At 34.3% G+C, this 16344-nt stretch overlaps 1 protein-coding gene across 3 annotated transcripts in view; it reads left to right on the top strand.

Moving 5' to 3' along the window:
* The window catches only part of trappc9 (trafficking protein particle complex subunit 9), a 235626-nt gene that overhangs the window by 13873 nt on the left and 205409 nt on the right, over window positions 1-16344 (top strand). For all 3 annotated transcript variants that reach the window (XM_059509121.1, XM_059509119.1, XM_059509120.1), the window contains one exon: window positions 3374-3517. In XM_059509121.1, the coding sequence (XP_059365104.1) occupies window positions 3374-3517 (144 nt within the window). The remainder of the gene's footprint in view (window positions 1-3373; window positions 3518-16344) is intronic.

The raw sequence follows: 16344 nt of genomic DNA, 5'->3' as shown, positions 1-16344 counted from the left end.
AATTCTTTAAAGATGAAATAAAATGGCTTTTTCAACACATTTAAACTCCATAATGTGACACTGTATGTATGTATAATACTACATACATAATAATATATAACTAATTGTTTAATTTTGGTGCAGTATTATGGCCCAAATTGTGTGGTTTGTTGAGGAGAGTTGTATTTATTTTTGAAGTAATTTTTTGAATTTTCACACGCTAAAATAAGAGAAAAGAGTATGGACTCATGTCTAGGAATCAGAATATTCCAGAGAATTGCGAACCACTTGGCAAACAACCACCCAGAAACTGGCTACCACACAGAAATGCTCTAAAATATATTTAGAAGAGCTTGGAAAACCCAGTCAGAAGATATCAAATTTTTTTGCTATTTTCAGCTGATTTTAAAACACGTTGTTTTCTTTTGTCACGCATCTCCTAAAAACAAGGGACACGTTTCTGCCCGAGTTTGGTGTGATTAGAACAACTTGAAAGTTTGGTAGTGGTGTGTGATAGTGGTTTCCCTTGGTCACTATTTACAAAGTCGGTAAGTGTATGATGCCTGGAGTTTTTAAAATCAGTTCCGAATTTAAAAGTCATGTAGTGCATTCCAGCCTTTAGCAAATGCATAGCAATACCTTGGCAACCACCCACATCATTCAGGCATCGTGACACTGAGTTTTTCACAGTTCTGCTTGGTCAGTTAGTTAGTTAATATTTTTTATCTCTTGCCAGTTGACACGCATTGTTTATTCTGTCAGCAAAGTCATTAGTTCAAAGGATAAAAGATTTGAATAATGTGCACTGATGAATCAGGAACAATAAGACTTGTTTGTTTTTTTTATGAAGAAAATAAATAGTCATTTTGGATTTCACCTGGTCTTGAAGTAAGATTTATGAGTGCTGTCTCAAGCAGACCCAGCCGTTCCATCATTTAGATAGATTTACTCTTCTTACATTTTCATTCTATATTATGTCAGACAAAACAGCTGATTTAATGTGCTTTTTGCATTGAATGGGTGATGGCATTCAATGATGAGCCCCTGTGGGTGGAATGTGGAGACCCCTCGTGTGTGTCTACTGAAGCTTAAGGGTGACCCTGGCTCACTGAAGCTTTCTCTGGAAGAGAGAAGAAGGCTTGGGTCAATAGAGACACCATGGAGTGTAGAGAGAGAAGAGAAAATGGGTTTTTAATTGGCCTGGGAGTTCTCGATCTCCGCTCTCTTTACGCTCAGAGAGAGCGAATATATCATCAACCTCTGATTGATTGCGGGATTTAGAAAGTCCAGTGAAAACACAAAGACTGAACACAGAACTGCAGCAGACCCTGGAGATCTGTAAAACGCTTCCTTGAGACTCAGCGGCCTGTTCGCCCCAGCCATTATGATCCCTGAACTACAGAGCCATGTGTTATTTCTACTTGAAGAGGGACGTAAGTGGCTGTTTTTAATAAATGGCAGCTAAATGTGCAGCAGCTGTTGAGAATAGTGAAATTTTTATGGGGTGATGTGTTGTGAATGAATGTTGGGTATGCAGAAAAAAGTGAAAGTGCATGCTTTTACTGGTAATGTACTGAATTTGTCGAAATCTTTGCTTTCTCATGCATTGATTAGATTTATTTTCTATTTTCTAATTTTTATATTTTATTTTAGTCTAATTTGAACTGGAATATATTGCATATATTATATTATTAATATATTTAATAATACCTTTTAATATATTGATATAATTTAATGTATTAATTGTATTATAATAAATTAACTGTTATTAATATTAAATTTAACAAATAAGATCCCACTTGTGATGTCAAGGTAACAGTGAGCTTATACATGTTGCATGTATTATTTTACAGAGGAAATATTACTGATCTGATTATGCCAGACAATTTTTCTTTCTTTTTTAATCTTTCTTAATCTGCACAGACGATATTTACAGCCTGTATCGTTGCTTAATATGTTTCTGATTTTGCTGATATGCTGTAGTATCTGCTAATTGGTGTCTGGGTGCAAAATGCGTATGGAAATATATGCAGATAAGGTTATGTATAATAAAAAGGTTTGCTTTTTATCCATTTAAATTTTTTTCTCAGAAGGTGAATACAATTTTTTATTCACTTTTAAATTCACACATTTGGAGAGAAAAAAAAAAAAAACATCATGAGAGCTTTGACCTTGCAGTCCATATTTCCACAACTAAAAAGTCAAAAGAGAGCAATCACATGCTTGTCTGTAGTGTAAGGGCTTGTGGGTAATGTTAACCCCAAAACCAGGGCAAATTTTGGCTATTTTATTTTATTACATTACATTCTATTTTTTATTACGTACATAATATTTAGGATGGGGGTATGCAAAAAAGTATAGATCTGCAATTTTGTATGTACGGCAGCATAAACTTGCTGTTTACTTAAGCAAATTGCATCCACATGTAGAAATGCACACTTTAAATACATGTTTGACTAAATATGTCTTAAACCTTTAGTGAACAAGGCGAAATTAAGAATCATGATTTCTTCTTGTTTGAGCAAACTGAATAATGGGATATAGTGTCTATATTTCACATTTTAACATTTGCTGTAGGTAATCCGTGAATCCCATGAATGTCAACTTTTGTATTGCAGCATTCAATTCCAAATATTTCTTTTGAAGACTGTTAATTCCTGTTTCTTGATTAAAAAGCATCAAAAAGCAGGTTCTTTGGTTCCTTTGGGTTGGTGTGCAGACAAACAATCTTGACTGTAAAGTTTAGTGTGGATTTGCATGATTTGAGGGTAAGGTGAGTGTGAAATAGACGATCGTGTGAGTGGCAGAACTGTGTGGATTGATAAATCCTCACAATCATTCCAGAGCTGCTGCTACATTACTTAAGAGCAGCACAGATCAGCTTCACCTCTCTCTCTCTCTGTCTCTCTCTCTCTCTCTCTTCTGTGACAGCCGTGTGAGTCGCCTGATGGATGAGTTTTGTAACTCAGCTGTTGAATGATGAATTTTAGGACTGTACATTTTATGATGCCTTTCTGACAGTTTGAGCAGAAAAAGATGCTGTATGTACAAACAAAGCTTGATTGAGTTTGACCTTCTGTCACATTATATTTCATCAGTTAAAAGGGAAGTAAAGAACAAGGTTTTGACATTTTTTGTCAAGTAGTCTTAAAGCTACATGAACAAAAACAGCCTGGTGAAATGGAAAACTAAGCTATGACTTTTATGAGAAAACTTGATTAACATTAACTTCCAAGAGGGTAAAAAAATTAAGAAGAATGAAGAACACGGGGGGGGGGGGGGGGGAGCAGAATACAGTCTGAAGGTGGAAACACAAAAGGCTCATGTGAAGTAAATCCACCAAATGTGTTGTTTTGTGTGTGTTTCAATGCTTTCTCCTCTTCTCGGTTTGTAGGGACCCATCGTGGGTGGGCGGCAGTACAGTTACGGTTGCTTCATGAGCTGGTTTATGCATCTCGTCGTATGGGGAACCCAGGACTGTCTGTCAGACATCTCTCTTTTCTACTGCAGACCATGCTGGACTTCCTCTCAGACCAGGGTAAGACATTGAGCCTATGCACAAATGCCCTTAAAATGTACACATTTACTTGACCTCCTGTTGACTTTTAGGGCTCTTTTGGCATTTTTTCCAATTTTTTTTGCCTCATGTATACGCTGGCCGAAAGAGCTCCTGAATGCAAATAGAAAAAAAAAATCCCACCAGCAAATTAAGAAAACATCTTCATCAGTTTGACAACACATGCTGCAAATACTCACAACACAACCAAATACAAAAATGCATTGCAAATACTCGCAACATGACCAAATACAGAAATGTTCAGTAAATATGCACAGACCTCAATGTAATGTTTAAGGGAAACACAACAAGTGATGAACCTGACTGGCACATGTTTATCAATGTCTGCTCTGAAAGGCAAAATCTTTGTTCATTTGAACATTCTGATCATATGATCCCTTAGCTTTTTGATTATCATTAGCCTACATAAGCTGACAAAATACATAATTACTGTAACTGTGAAACGTTATTTAAGCTGGCTAGCTAATTTTTTTCACAACTTCCACTACAAAAATTATCTGAAAAAAAAAAAGTTCAACCGTAGTAACCACAAATTAACCAGGGTTTTGCTACACTAACCATAGTTTAACTATGGTATATACAAATGGTAATTAATATGCCAAAAAAAGGTTACTGCACATTTAATATAATAAAACCATGGATACCTTCCGTAAGGGTAGCTGGGGTCCCCTTGAAACATTTCCGTTGTGGTCTGTGCTACTTGCCTAGCTTTTTTTGTATTTGGCCACATTTTACGAAAATGCACAGATCAGGCAAAAGGAAAACAACAAGGTAGGAGATGCTATCAGCTCATTTAGACAGACAGATAGTACTTATTTAAAAGATTACAGATGAAAAGAAAGAGACAGTGAGGATAAAATGTTCACTAGAGTGCGTTTATGTAGATTGATTCTGCTGCGGTGAGGACTTGTTATTGTATTTTCAGGCCTGTATTTTATGGAATTGTTTTATTGTACTTTGTCATATATATATATATATATATATATATATATATATATATATATATATATATATGTATATGTGTCATCTTTCTCTTTGCACAATGACTTATTTTCTTTATTTCTTTAGAAGCCTGTGTGTGAATTTTGAATGCAGGGTCAGGGAAGCAAGTTTTAATGTGCAGTTCACCATGGTGTTCAGTGTAAAGAAGTTAAATTACAGTCAAGTTACTATTTTGAAAAAAAAAATTGTTGCCTTGTAGTCACTCACAAAATTTAAAACTACAGATCTTTAAGAGGCCAATATATGTTAAATTGTACCACACTCATAATGTAATGAAATAAATTAAATATAAATGAATATAAATTATGTAAAAAAATGTTGTAATATAATCTGTTAAGTCTAGTCAAGTCACTTTTATTTGTGTAGCGCTTTATACAATACTGATGACTCAAAGCAGCTTTACAGTGTTAGACATGAAATAGTGTGTCTATTGTAGGAGGACAATAGTAAACAGTCAGTTTTTCAGTTCTTATATTGCCATGATGAAACCAGCCTGACAGACTGTGTCTGCCTCCCGAACAACACTTGGTGGATTGTTCCAGAAGGTTGGGCACTAAATAGGAAAGTTGATTTTGATATTCAACTATAGGTATTATCAGAAGGTCAGAGTTTTGAGATCGCAGGGGACGTGAAGGACTATAAATGCAATATGAGCTCACTCAAGTATTGAGGAGCTAAACCATTCAGGTCTTTATAAGTAATTAGCTAGATGTTAAAATGTATTCATCGTTCAACGGGAACCAGTGCAGCATTGACAGAACCGGGCTAATATGAGGGCCTTCCACACTGCTTTAGTTCCAGAACTAAATGTACAGTACTAAAGTACGAATTTGCGCACACTATTTCCCAGTACCATTTAAAGGGTTGCATTCGCACTGACACTGTGTAAGAGGATGTGACGTAAGCCGGTCGCCAGCGATGTCATTTTGTGTGCGCCGTTCAACAGCGTTAACAAAGAAGAACAACTTTAACAACAGGAGGATGGAGGACGCTGTGATCGGAGCGGTGTTTTTGTTGTGTCTCACGGGTTTCACAATAATGGACATGGAATGTCAAGGTATACGTAAAGCGATTGAAAGAAAGGAAAGGAGGATTAAGAATCTCCAACGACAACTGGCAGTGCTACATTTGCTACAAGACCTTGCACTTCAGCGTCTGTACATTTATCGCTGTTCACCATCCTTGCGAAATAAGTCGACACAATGTTTACAGTATGTTACACAGCATTTTAAATCATGGTGTGTGAGGGCATTTTCAACTTGTCTGGCCAATCAGTGTCTACTTAACATCACGGATAGTACAAGTTGTGCTGGTTAGACCATGCTTCGGAGTAGCAGCTAATTTGGTTCTCGAAAATGGCAGTCCGGTACTAAAATTGTATCTAGATCTGGCGGTGAGAAAACACCCAAAAGTGGGTAGCTCCATAATTAGTTCTGGTATTATGAAAAGCTTCTGGCGGTGTGAAAAGCCCTATGGTCGTACTCCCTGGCTCTAGTAAGAACTTTAGCTGTAGCATTTTGGACCAGCTGGAGATTGTTTATTAAGCACGCAGAGCAACCACCCAATAAAGCATTTCAATAATAAACTTGAGGTCATGAATGCATGAATAACTGTTTCTGCATTTGACATTGAGAGCATAGGTCGTAATTTAGATATATTTTTTTAGATGAAAAAAAATGTCAAGCTAGACTTTTGAGAATTTAAAAACAGCTGAGCTTCTGAAAATGTGTTGGTAGCAGTGTAAAAATGTTTAGTGTTTGTCTATAACTGGTTAAGTTAAGGATATATGTGCTTATGTGTTTGCATGTGGCCCTGTGTGGTGTGTTAGCCGGATTTTCCTGAAAGCAGCTGTTTCTTTGAAAAGAGAGTGATGTTTTTTTTTTTTTTGTTTAGCCATGGTCCACTTCACAGCATCCTGTCCCCACAGAGGTGTGCTGTAATCCTGTCTACCTCACACACACACACACACACACACACACACACACACACACACACACACTGCCGGGCCTGCAGCTCTTGGGTATTGAGCTCTGTCAAGCTTATCATTTCTTAGCAGACAGAACAAATCCAGAGTTCCCTCGGCTGAGCTCAGGGATTGGTCGAACGCTGTTTTCCACCCGGTGTCAAAGTAACAATGGCTCCCTGTGTTCTTATAAAACCCATTTCTGCCCTCCTCTCTCCTCTGAGAGCCAAACTAATCACTCTTGTTTTTTCTAATGAACAATGTGATCTGTTTTTGGGCTGTTCAATGGAATATTGGTCTTCATTGGAGTTTAAACGGGAGCACAAAGTTGAAGTCACATGTTTGACAAACAAGCATAAGATATCTTATATATTGCAATCTGGCATTACAATGACTTGCATGTTTGAGAATTAAAAAAAAAAATATGAGGATAATAAAAATTGGAGACTGATCACATTTTTTGTGATTTTGTAAGTCTAGAGGCTTTAGGAATAACACTTACTTTGGTTTACAGCTCAATTTTTGCCCACACTTAAAGTCATTCTCGAGCTGAGTTGAAGTTTGATTAATTTTTTGTAGATCACTTTGTTTCAGTTCACTGGCTACAAAACTGATCCTTTTGAGTAATCACTCAAAACATTTGCCCATTTTGTTTCTTATTTTAAATATTAGTTGAATGCTGCTTTTTACATTATATATTGCTTAAAGTTTTAATATCTTAGTTTTACCTTTAAGTGATTTATAACATTTTAGTAATTGTTTCCTCAACGTGATCATTAAAGAACTTCTTTAGAACAGCAGTTTGTTGATAAATCAGACATCAGAAGTTACCCCGTGTTCATTTGAATTGCAGCAAGTTTCCCGCTGTTGACATGATTGACCTTTGACTGAGGAGAGCTGCTCTGTCCACCTGGATTAAATCTGTGTTCCATCTGAGAGCTGAAGTAAGGAGTGACAGTTTCAGTTAGTCTCCTGTCTTGTCTCTTGATTTTATCTCTGTGCAAAAGCAAAAGAATAGGCCGTACAGTCAGATCAGTCCGCCCCGTTATACTCTACTGTATAATGACTAATGATTTCCTGTTAGCAGCAGTTGTTCGAAACACCTTCAACACAAAGACACTTTACAGAACGGAGGCGTCTGATTTAAACGCATCTGCTTGACATTGATCAGTGTCAATCTGGACTCTTTACTGCATAACAGAACAGGAGATTCGCAGAGTTTCTTTTAAATTAACACTTGAGGGGTACCGTCTTTTTTTAAGTCCTGACAGAATGATATTGATGGAGATGTTTTATTCAAGGCAGAGCTTTGTAATGAACAATTGCTCTGCCTACAGATAACAGGTGGATGCTTGTGTTATGAAGTAATCAAAAGAGAAAAGAAAAAAGAGGTGGAGAAACATTTACAGACGTGGCAGATACATGCTTCTAGAATCTAGATGGAAGAGAAAACAATAGAGAAATGTAAAGATGAGGTTATAGGTAACTAGTGGTCGACCGATATAGTTTTTTTTGATAGCCGATGCCGATTTGAAATTTGAACTCATTTGACAATGGATTAAAAAAAATACATTTGTAAAATAAACATACTTATACTTTATAAAAAAAATATAATAATAAAAATATAATTAGAAAGGAAGTAAACTGTAACCAACAGGGCACTCAATATTCTGGACAGTTTGTGTGCACTGGGAATCATATTTTTCAAATAAATCCAAGGTAACACTCATTTTAAATACGTCAGACAGTGAAATGACATAAATATGACAGTGGGCGAATGCATAAAGCGAAGCATAATTTGGAATCACAAGTTTAAAGTTTAAAGCATTTAATTCACATGGAGCGACCGTCACACAGAGAACACGTGATCATGCAGGATACACATACACACTTCACAATATCTCACAGCTGGATTCGACTAAGTTGCAAGGTTTGTGAAATTGAGTGTTCAAGAGGGAGAATGTGAACACTGTGTCCAAATAAGTCCGGTAAAATAAAACGTTTCCTGAGCACCAAATCAGCATGTTGGTATGATTTCTGAAGGACACTGAAGACTGGAGTAATTTTTATCAAATAGACACAGCCTTGTTGAACAATAGAGACTAATTTCAAAAACATTTAAAAAAATCTTATCGACCACAATGGTGTATCTAAAAGCTATGACTACAAAAATATTAGTATTAAAATATTAAAATAATATTATTAAAATATTATAAATGGAACTTTTAAGAGCCATAACTTCTACAATAGCAAAAAAACAAACAAACAGATTAAGGCGTTGGTCAAGCAAATCAGATTATAAATGGGTTTCTTAATAAAGGTCTCTGTTATTGTGAATGAAACAGCAGTATATGTTGTTAAAAGTGTTTGTTTTCATAGTCAGTAACTGACTTTTGTGCTGATATAATCAAGTAAGTGTGGGTGACAAGAAAAATCTCAAAGCCTGTGTGGTGAATGGGGCGGGGCCGAGGGACGTGGGAACAAGGAGTGAGGCCGGCAATGATTGGGCAAATCAGTGACACCTGCGACCCACCGCCGGTCTCGAGTCCCACGGAGGAGATGGAAGGATATAAAACTGGAGCGACGACAGTGAAGGACGAGAGAGGACCAGGCCTGGGCTTTTAGTTGTGTTTTGGTTTTTATTTTGTGCGCATCAGTCGTCCGTGAGGGGCTGGTGCGCTGTTTTGTGTTAATTTTGTCATTAAAGTTTCTTTTTGATTGTCTGCCGGTTCCCGCCTCCTTCTTCCTGAAGATTAGGAAGTTTTAATTCATTACAGCCTGTTATCACTAATATCTAATTAAATTTCAGTGGATAAAAACAAGTCCTGTCCTACATTATTCCCCTCTTAAATATTTGTTTTCAGTCAGAAATATGCAGCAAGGAAAAAAAAACTGATGTTGTCGGCTAATTAGTATTTCATTTGCCAGAGCTCACATGTCGGCAGGGGTTGTGTTGTCTGCACGGAGCAGTGTGAAATCAGCTATTTGAGATATGTGATCGGCTGCTATTTTTGAAAACGTTTGTGAAGACAAATTAAGAATGCCAAATAAAGAGCTTAATTTAGAGCGATGGCGAATGCACTTGAGAAATTCTCACCAGATGAAAGGTGTAAATTGCAACACAGTTCAAGTTCATTTTCATCTCCGCTCTGATATCTGTGGTGTTAATTTAGTTTTATTTAGAAGTTAGTAGCACATTTTGTGAATGGATGTGTCTACATTACCTGACAAGGCTTTACCTGCAGGAGACTACTTTGATTTTGGAAATGTGAATTATATTAATTGCTCAACTCTAATCTGAAAAACAATATATATATTGTATATAATATATATATATATATATATATATATATATATATATTAGGGCTTGCATTGAGTAGTCGAGTTATCGACTACTTCAACCACTAGTCGGCGCTGTCGGAAACAATCGACTACTCGAGCATGCTAACCATAATGCGTACAAAGAGTTTGCAAGTATGACATGAATTTTAGGATTACAATATTGCGTGTAGCTGTTACTTTCTATGATCTTTACTATGTTGCATGTAAAATTAAAATATGTAAATAGGGGTGTGTCTGAAGCCTGAATACCCGAATAGCACGGATAATGGCTTCAAAAATGAATAACAGACAAGGAATAATTCTGCCTGAATACTCGGCTGAAGCTGGCACAGTCCGGAGTTTGCTAGATAACAGGTGAGCCAGGGAATCAGCGCATACAGAGACCTCTAAAGTCACGAGTGTGAAGTGAATGAATGCAAACTTTGAGTGAAAAGAGTGCAAATCAAACACAGCATTGCTGTTGTCTCTCTGTGCATCTCTCAGAAATCAGAGCTTGGCAAGAATAATATCAACTATAATAATACATCATACACGTTCAATGGTATATATTTAAAAGGCAATGCTTTAAACCTTAGGCTACGATATGATACGAATGAATGGATTAACGCTTTGATTGGCGCTCACCAATCAAACAGCCACATTGCACGTCAATCTCTCAAAAACAAGTTCTCTCTCTCGTAGTAGGCTAATAATCAACTTAGATATGGATACATTTTCTATTTGACCTACATGTTTGCATCTTTATCTTTTGCTGGTTTGCGCGGCACACGCACATTTGTTTAGTGAAGTTCACTAAACATTAAGACTTGCTTAAAGAGTTAATGTAATGAAAATGTGCGTATTGAATTGATTCAGTCGTGTTCAAATGATCACTAAACGTTTGCGAATCCGAATGCAAATACGAAAAATGTTGTGATTGTTACAGACACAAATACAAATACTGGCTGTTACATGAAAATTTAAATATGTCATAATAGTTTTGACAATTTATATATGTAATTGTTGCATAAGGCTATGAATTAATAAGCGTTTATTGATAAAAAATAAATTAATTAATGTCTTTTCATTTACAGCATGAACCATGAGTAGTCAAGTAACTCGAGTATTTTTTAAATAAAAAAATCGACTAGTAGAAATCAGTAGTCGTGCAACCCCTATGTATATACACACACACACACACACACACACACACACACGACACATTTGATATAGAATATATGTTTTCCGGACATGTTTTCAGATATTCACTCATATACAGTCTGGTACATGGACTTAAAGTTTGTGATTTTTTGTGAATCAAAGTGTGTTCAGAACCTTTGGACTGAAGGAAAAACATTGCCCTTCAGGTCTCTGTGGCCCTGAGCTAATCTCACTCACATACAGCTTTAAACAAACACACTCACAACCTTCACAATCCCTACTAACACACACACAAGCTACACACTCACTAGGTCTCTCTGATGGCCAACATATAAACACACACACAGACCCGGAACCTCACTAAACAACCCCTTTCTCACTTTCAGGCCCCTGCTAAAAGCACCCTTGTCCCTGAAATATTAAGCGCGGCTTTGGGGAGACTGGGAGAGAGAGACATTTGTGACAGAAACACGGACAAGCAATTTGAAATGGATTTTAGGGACAATGTTCCTGGTGAACGCGTTCAGAATATTTGGTGTTCTTTGCTAAGCCAGGCACAACTATTAGGATTACTAACAACTGCATATCAATGTACTAAAACCATTTATAAGATGCCCAGCAACCACGGCAAACACAATAGCAACAAAATAGCAATGCACTAAATGCATTACATTTTTGTGTAGTGATGTGCTCAAAAGCACCCAATACTCATTAACAACCACATTGCAATACTTTGGGAAACACCTTCAACACTAACTTATCTGCATATTCTTACAAATTTAGAAATCTTTGCTATATAATTTTTTGGAGCTGTTGTCAGTGTTATTAGATTTTTTTGTTTGTACTATTATAGCATGAATTATTATTTAGCATTGTTCTATTTTTATATTTCACATTTCCTTTACATTTTTGCATGTTTTTTTAATGATTTTATGTATTTTTTTTATTTTAATAATTTTAGTACTTAAACTTAATGTTGCCTTGATGGCTTCAATTTTATTTCTTAGATTTCAGCTTTATGTTGATTTTGTTTATCAGCTTAATTTCAGGTTTTTATTTTATTTTATTTACAAAAATTAATTAATTACCTTTTTTTTATACTTTAGTTACTGATAACAACACTGGCTCTTTTACAGTACAGTTGTCTTGACAAGAATAACCACCCATTTAAAAAGATTAGCGTTTGTTCTTCATGATATTTTAAGGGGCACATATAATGGTGTAAATGCATCATGCATGTCATTGTATGCGTGTTGTTTCTTTTTCCCTGTGTTCTGTCATATAAAGTCTCTCCCTCAGGGGCTGAACCCTTTTATTTGATAGTTGACTCGAAAATTTACAGTATATCAAGTTAGTGACCCACGTGTCGTCTCTACAGAGGCCGTGCAAAGTCAGTAATTATACCCTCATCAGATGACATCAGTTTGAACATTCTGTCTGAAGACGTTATGAAACGTCTCATAAATTGTATAGCAAGTCACTTTTCCTTCACTTTTCTGAATGTTGATTGTTTCCATAGCAACAACCCCTCCTTCTTGCAGCCAAAGATGCAGACGGCATTCTGCGGACCCTTGTGATGGACCAAGTAACGTCCAATCTATTCCTCCTCACTGAACTGCTGTAAACAGCAATTTTCTCAGTTGTCAGTTGGCCACCTCCTCTCAGCTTTGGTGGCTCACATATGACGATGCTTTTTTATTTGTTGCCTGTATTTCTATCTCTCCGATTGAGAAGTGACGCATTTGTCAGCATGTTGTGTGTTTGTTGGGTTTAGTTACTCATCTGCAGTTGGTAAATTCATTGCGGTGGACTTCAGCACTCTGTTTATACATTATACATAATTTATGTGACAGTCATCTCTGCTTGTATCCTGTCAGCAGTCCTTGCATCACCCTGAGCACTCGAGTTCATCTCTTCTGACAGCTGGAGGCTTTTTACTCCCTCAGTCATGTTTTGAGTCTGTGCCATTTCATATTACACAATTTTTTTTTCTCTTCTGTCCTGACCCATCAGAAACACTTTAGTTAAAACGCTCTAGAATGAAGCAATTGTTGTTTCAGAATGCATATTTTTATTATTAATTTTGAGTAAATGTTTTGTAAAATTATTTTTGTAATTTATTTCTTTATTTTACTTCCTTTATCTATTTGCAATATGTGTATTATATATTGCATATAAAATATACAGTTTGATATGTGTAAATATATTTATAATTATGGAACCATTGATAAAACCCATTAATACCTTTTTAACTTGTAAAAAATATTATGGAAGTAAAATAGGTTGTGAACACAGTTTAATGATGATGCTTTTATTTTATTTTATAAATATAATTATAATTATTTATAATTATTTAATTGAATATGTATTTATTTCCATACAGTATATTATTTATTAATTTCCAAACAATATATGAAGTATACATCTTTTTTTAATATGTATAAAATATATAGGTTAATATGCATAAATATATTAATGATTATGCATATCAGCCATTGAACAAAAAATATAAACCACTTTATATCCATTTTACTTTTAAGTATATTATGGAAGTAAAATAGGTTGTGAGTGTAGTTTTATGGTGTTTTTTATTTATTTATTTATTTATTTATTTATTTATTTATTTATTTATTTATTTATTTATTTATTTATTTATGTGTATATATTTATTCAATAAATAATGTACTTATTTATTTCTATATATGAAATTATTTATTTTTTCCATACAATATATGTAGAATATATTTTCATATATATAATAAATAAGTCAATATGTATAAATATATTTGTAATTATGCGTATTGGCCATTGAAAAGCCTGTTAATATCTATTTTACTTGTAAATATATTATGGAAGTAAAATGGGTTGTGAGTACGGTTTTATGGCACCCATTGCTAAATAAATCATTTCACACAAAAGACAGCATTTGATTACCAATGATGATGTACAAGAAAATCTCACTGAGCGATTAACATATTTTCTTCACCCTGTTAATTGGAGTCACATGCAAAGGCCATATCAGAACCTGTGAATACTGTACCTCATGTGTTGGGTTCCTTTTGTTGTAATGTTTTTGATGAATGCTGAGAACCCTGGAAGGAAGTGCAATGAAAATTATATGATAACTATGATAGCACACTTTAAAATAATTTGTATAAATGAATAGTGGGTACAGAAATGTGATTTATGCCTTTTGTTTTCTATCTTTTTTATTTTCACAAAAAAAGAGCAAAATAATTATAGAGTAAAATGGCTTTAACAGACAATTTCATCCTTTTGATCGATATACATTTGGAAAACTGTTTATTTAGACTAGTGTGGTTTGAGATTTTCTATGTAGCCAGACCCCCTTGTCATTTAATAAGAGAAACATATTCACCTACCCTGTTTCTCTCAATCGCTCAGACACTTTATTGTCCATTAGTAAGAATATGAATCACTTTGGCTCTGACTGGTCTGATGGATTTTTAATCTAGTTTTCTTGTCTTTTCAACCAAGAAGCATTGATAGAAGAAACCTTTGCTTTCTGCACTGGCCACTTTTGAAATGGCAGAAATTGTTAAAAATGAAAACGGACAGTCATGACAATAATCTAAAAAAGGCTGAATTTTCTTTTATTTTAGAAATTATTTTAAACTTTTCATGCATGCAAAATAGAGAAAATGAGATCATGATGGTCACAATGAATTAATAGTAGATTAATCCAAGTAGATGGACTCTATGTGTTTGGTTTTGGTTTTTCCCTGTTGTTATTTGAGATTAGTGTTATATAACCCAATTAGGCAGAGATCCTGTCCAACAGCGATCCAGAGATGCACACGGGTGTCTTTCAGCGCTGTCAGACGATCAAAACACACAGAGAGAACATCTATTAGATCTTTGTTTTTTTTGTTTTTGTTTTTTTTTATAAGATCTGAACTGTGTGGTTTGGCAGTATGTAAATGCAAAAAGTCTCTGTTACAGTAGGCAATTTAAAGTATTCAATTCCCAAAGGATTCCTTTTTTTTGTAGAACAATTAACGTTTCATTTAGTAGTAGTAGTAGTAAAAATGATCATGATGATAATAATAATTATATTTAAAATGTTAAATTTGTATTCTTATTATTTATAAAGTTTTATAAATGTAAATCATAGTAACGATTACATTTCAAATTTGGATTATTGTTTGGAATTATTTTATTATTATTTTATATAATTTCATATATTAGAAAATGCATTTTTATTTTATTTATAACATTTTATTTTATAACATTAATATTAATAATAATAATAATAATAATAATAAACATAGCAATAACAATCATATTAATAACATTAAATTATTAATAACATTTTGTATTATTAATACTTATACAAAATGTTATAAACAATTTATTTTTATTAATGCATAATATTAATGTTTTAAGGATATAATAATAATAGCAATAATAGAAATACATTATTATTATTTTTTATTATTTTATATACTAAAAAAAATCTAATAATGCATGATAACAATACGGCCGTCCATTATATTTATCCTGTCTCTAATGCGTTGCATCCCTGTTGCTCAGTGCAGCAGGGATTCTTTCCGAGCGCTTGGATCGGATTCTAACTGCAGCAGGATAATTGGTTTTATCGGAAAGGTTGTGAGGTGTGAATTGATGGCAGAGTGAGGCCGTAAACATTTTTATAGACAGAGCAGTAAGTCAATACGATGCTCACCTGTGGAAACTGAGCTTAAAATAGACCGATCGTTAGCCATGCACGTCTCCCCTCATGATGTACGGACGCTCCGATTATTTGCCTTGTTAAATTTATATCTGGCTCTGGGCTAGAGACCTGTGAGTGAGGATTGTGGGTAATTTCACCCTTGGGGCTCTCGATGCACATTAGATGCATTGATGATCTGCTGATATATGAGGTGTGGTGTTGGCTCTTGCTAGTTTTTATAGCACAACCAATCCATTTGATTGTATACAATTGTTTACAAGAGTATTTTACTGATTGTAAGTTGTTTTATAAGACATTTTATTTATAAAGCTTTATTTTAAAAATAAAATATTTAAAAGAATAATAACAAAAACAATAATAAATATTATTATTTATGAGGCTTTATAATATTTATAATAATTTATAATTTATAATAATAATTTTTTTATATTTTTATTATACTTATTATAGCCTTTTAATTAATTAAATTTAAATGCATTTTATTCTTTGGTAAATAAAATTCAAATTAAAACATGGAAGAAATATTGTGTGATTTATTTCTTTAAAAAGTTTTATACATTTTTTTAACAGTAGTAGCAGTATCACATACATTCTACTAAATAATAGTAATATTTCTAGCACAATGCC

Source organism: Carassius carassius, chromosome 25, assembly GCF_963082965.1.
Source record: "Carassius carassius chromosome 25, fCarCar2.1, whole genome shotgun sequence".
Classification (NCBI taxonomy): Eukaryota; Metazoa; Chordata; class Actinopteri; order Cypriniformes; family Cyprinidae; genus Carassius; species Carassius carassius.
Note: the sequence above shows the minus strand (reverse complement) of the source record. Positions and strands in the feature narration are given on the sequence as shown.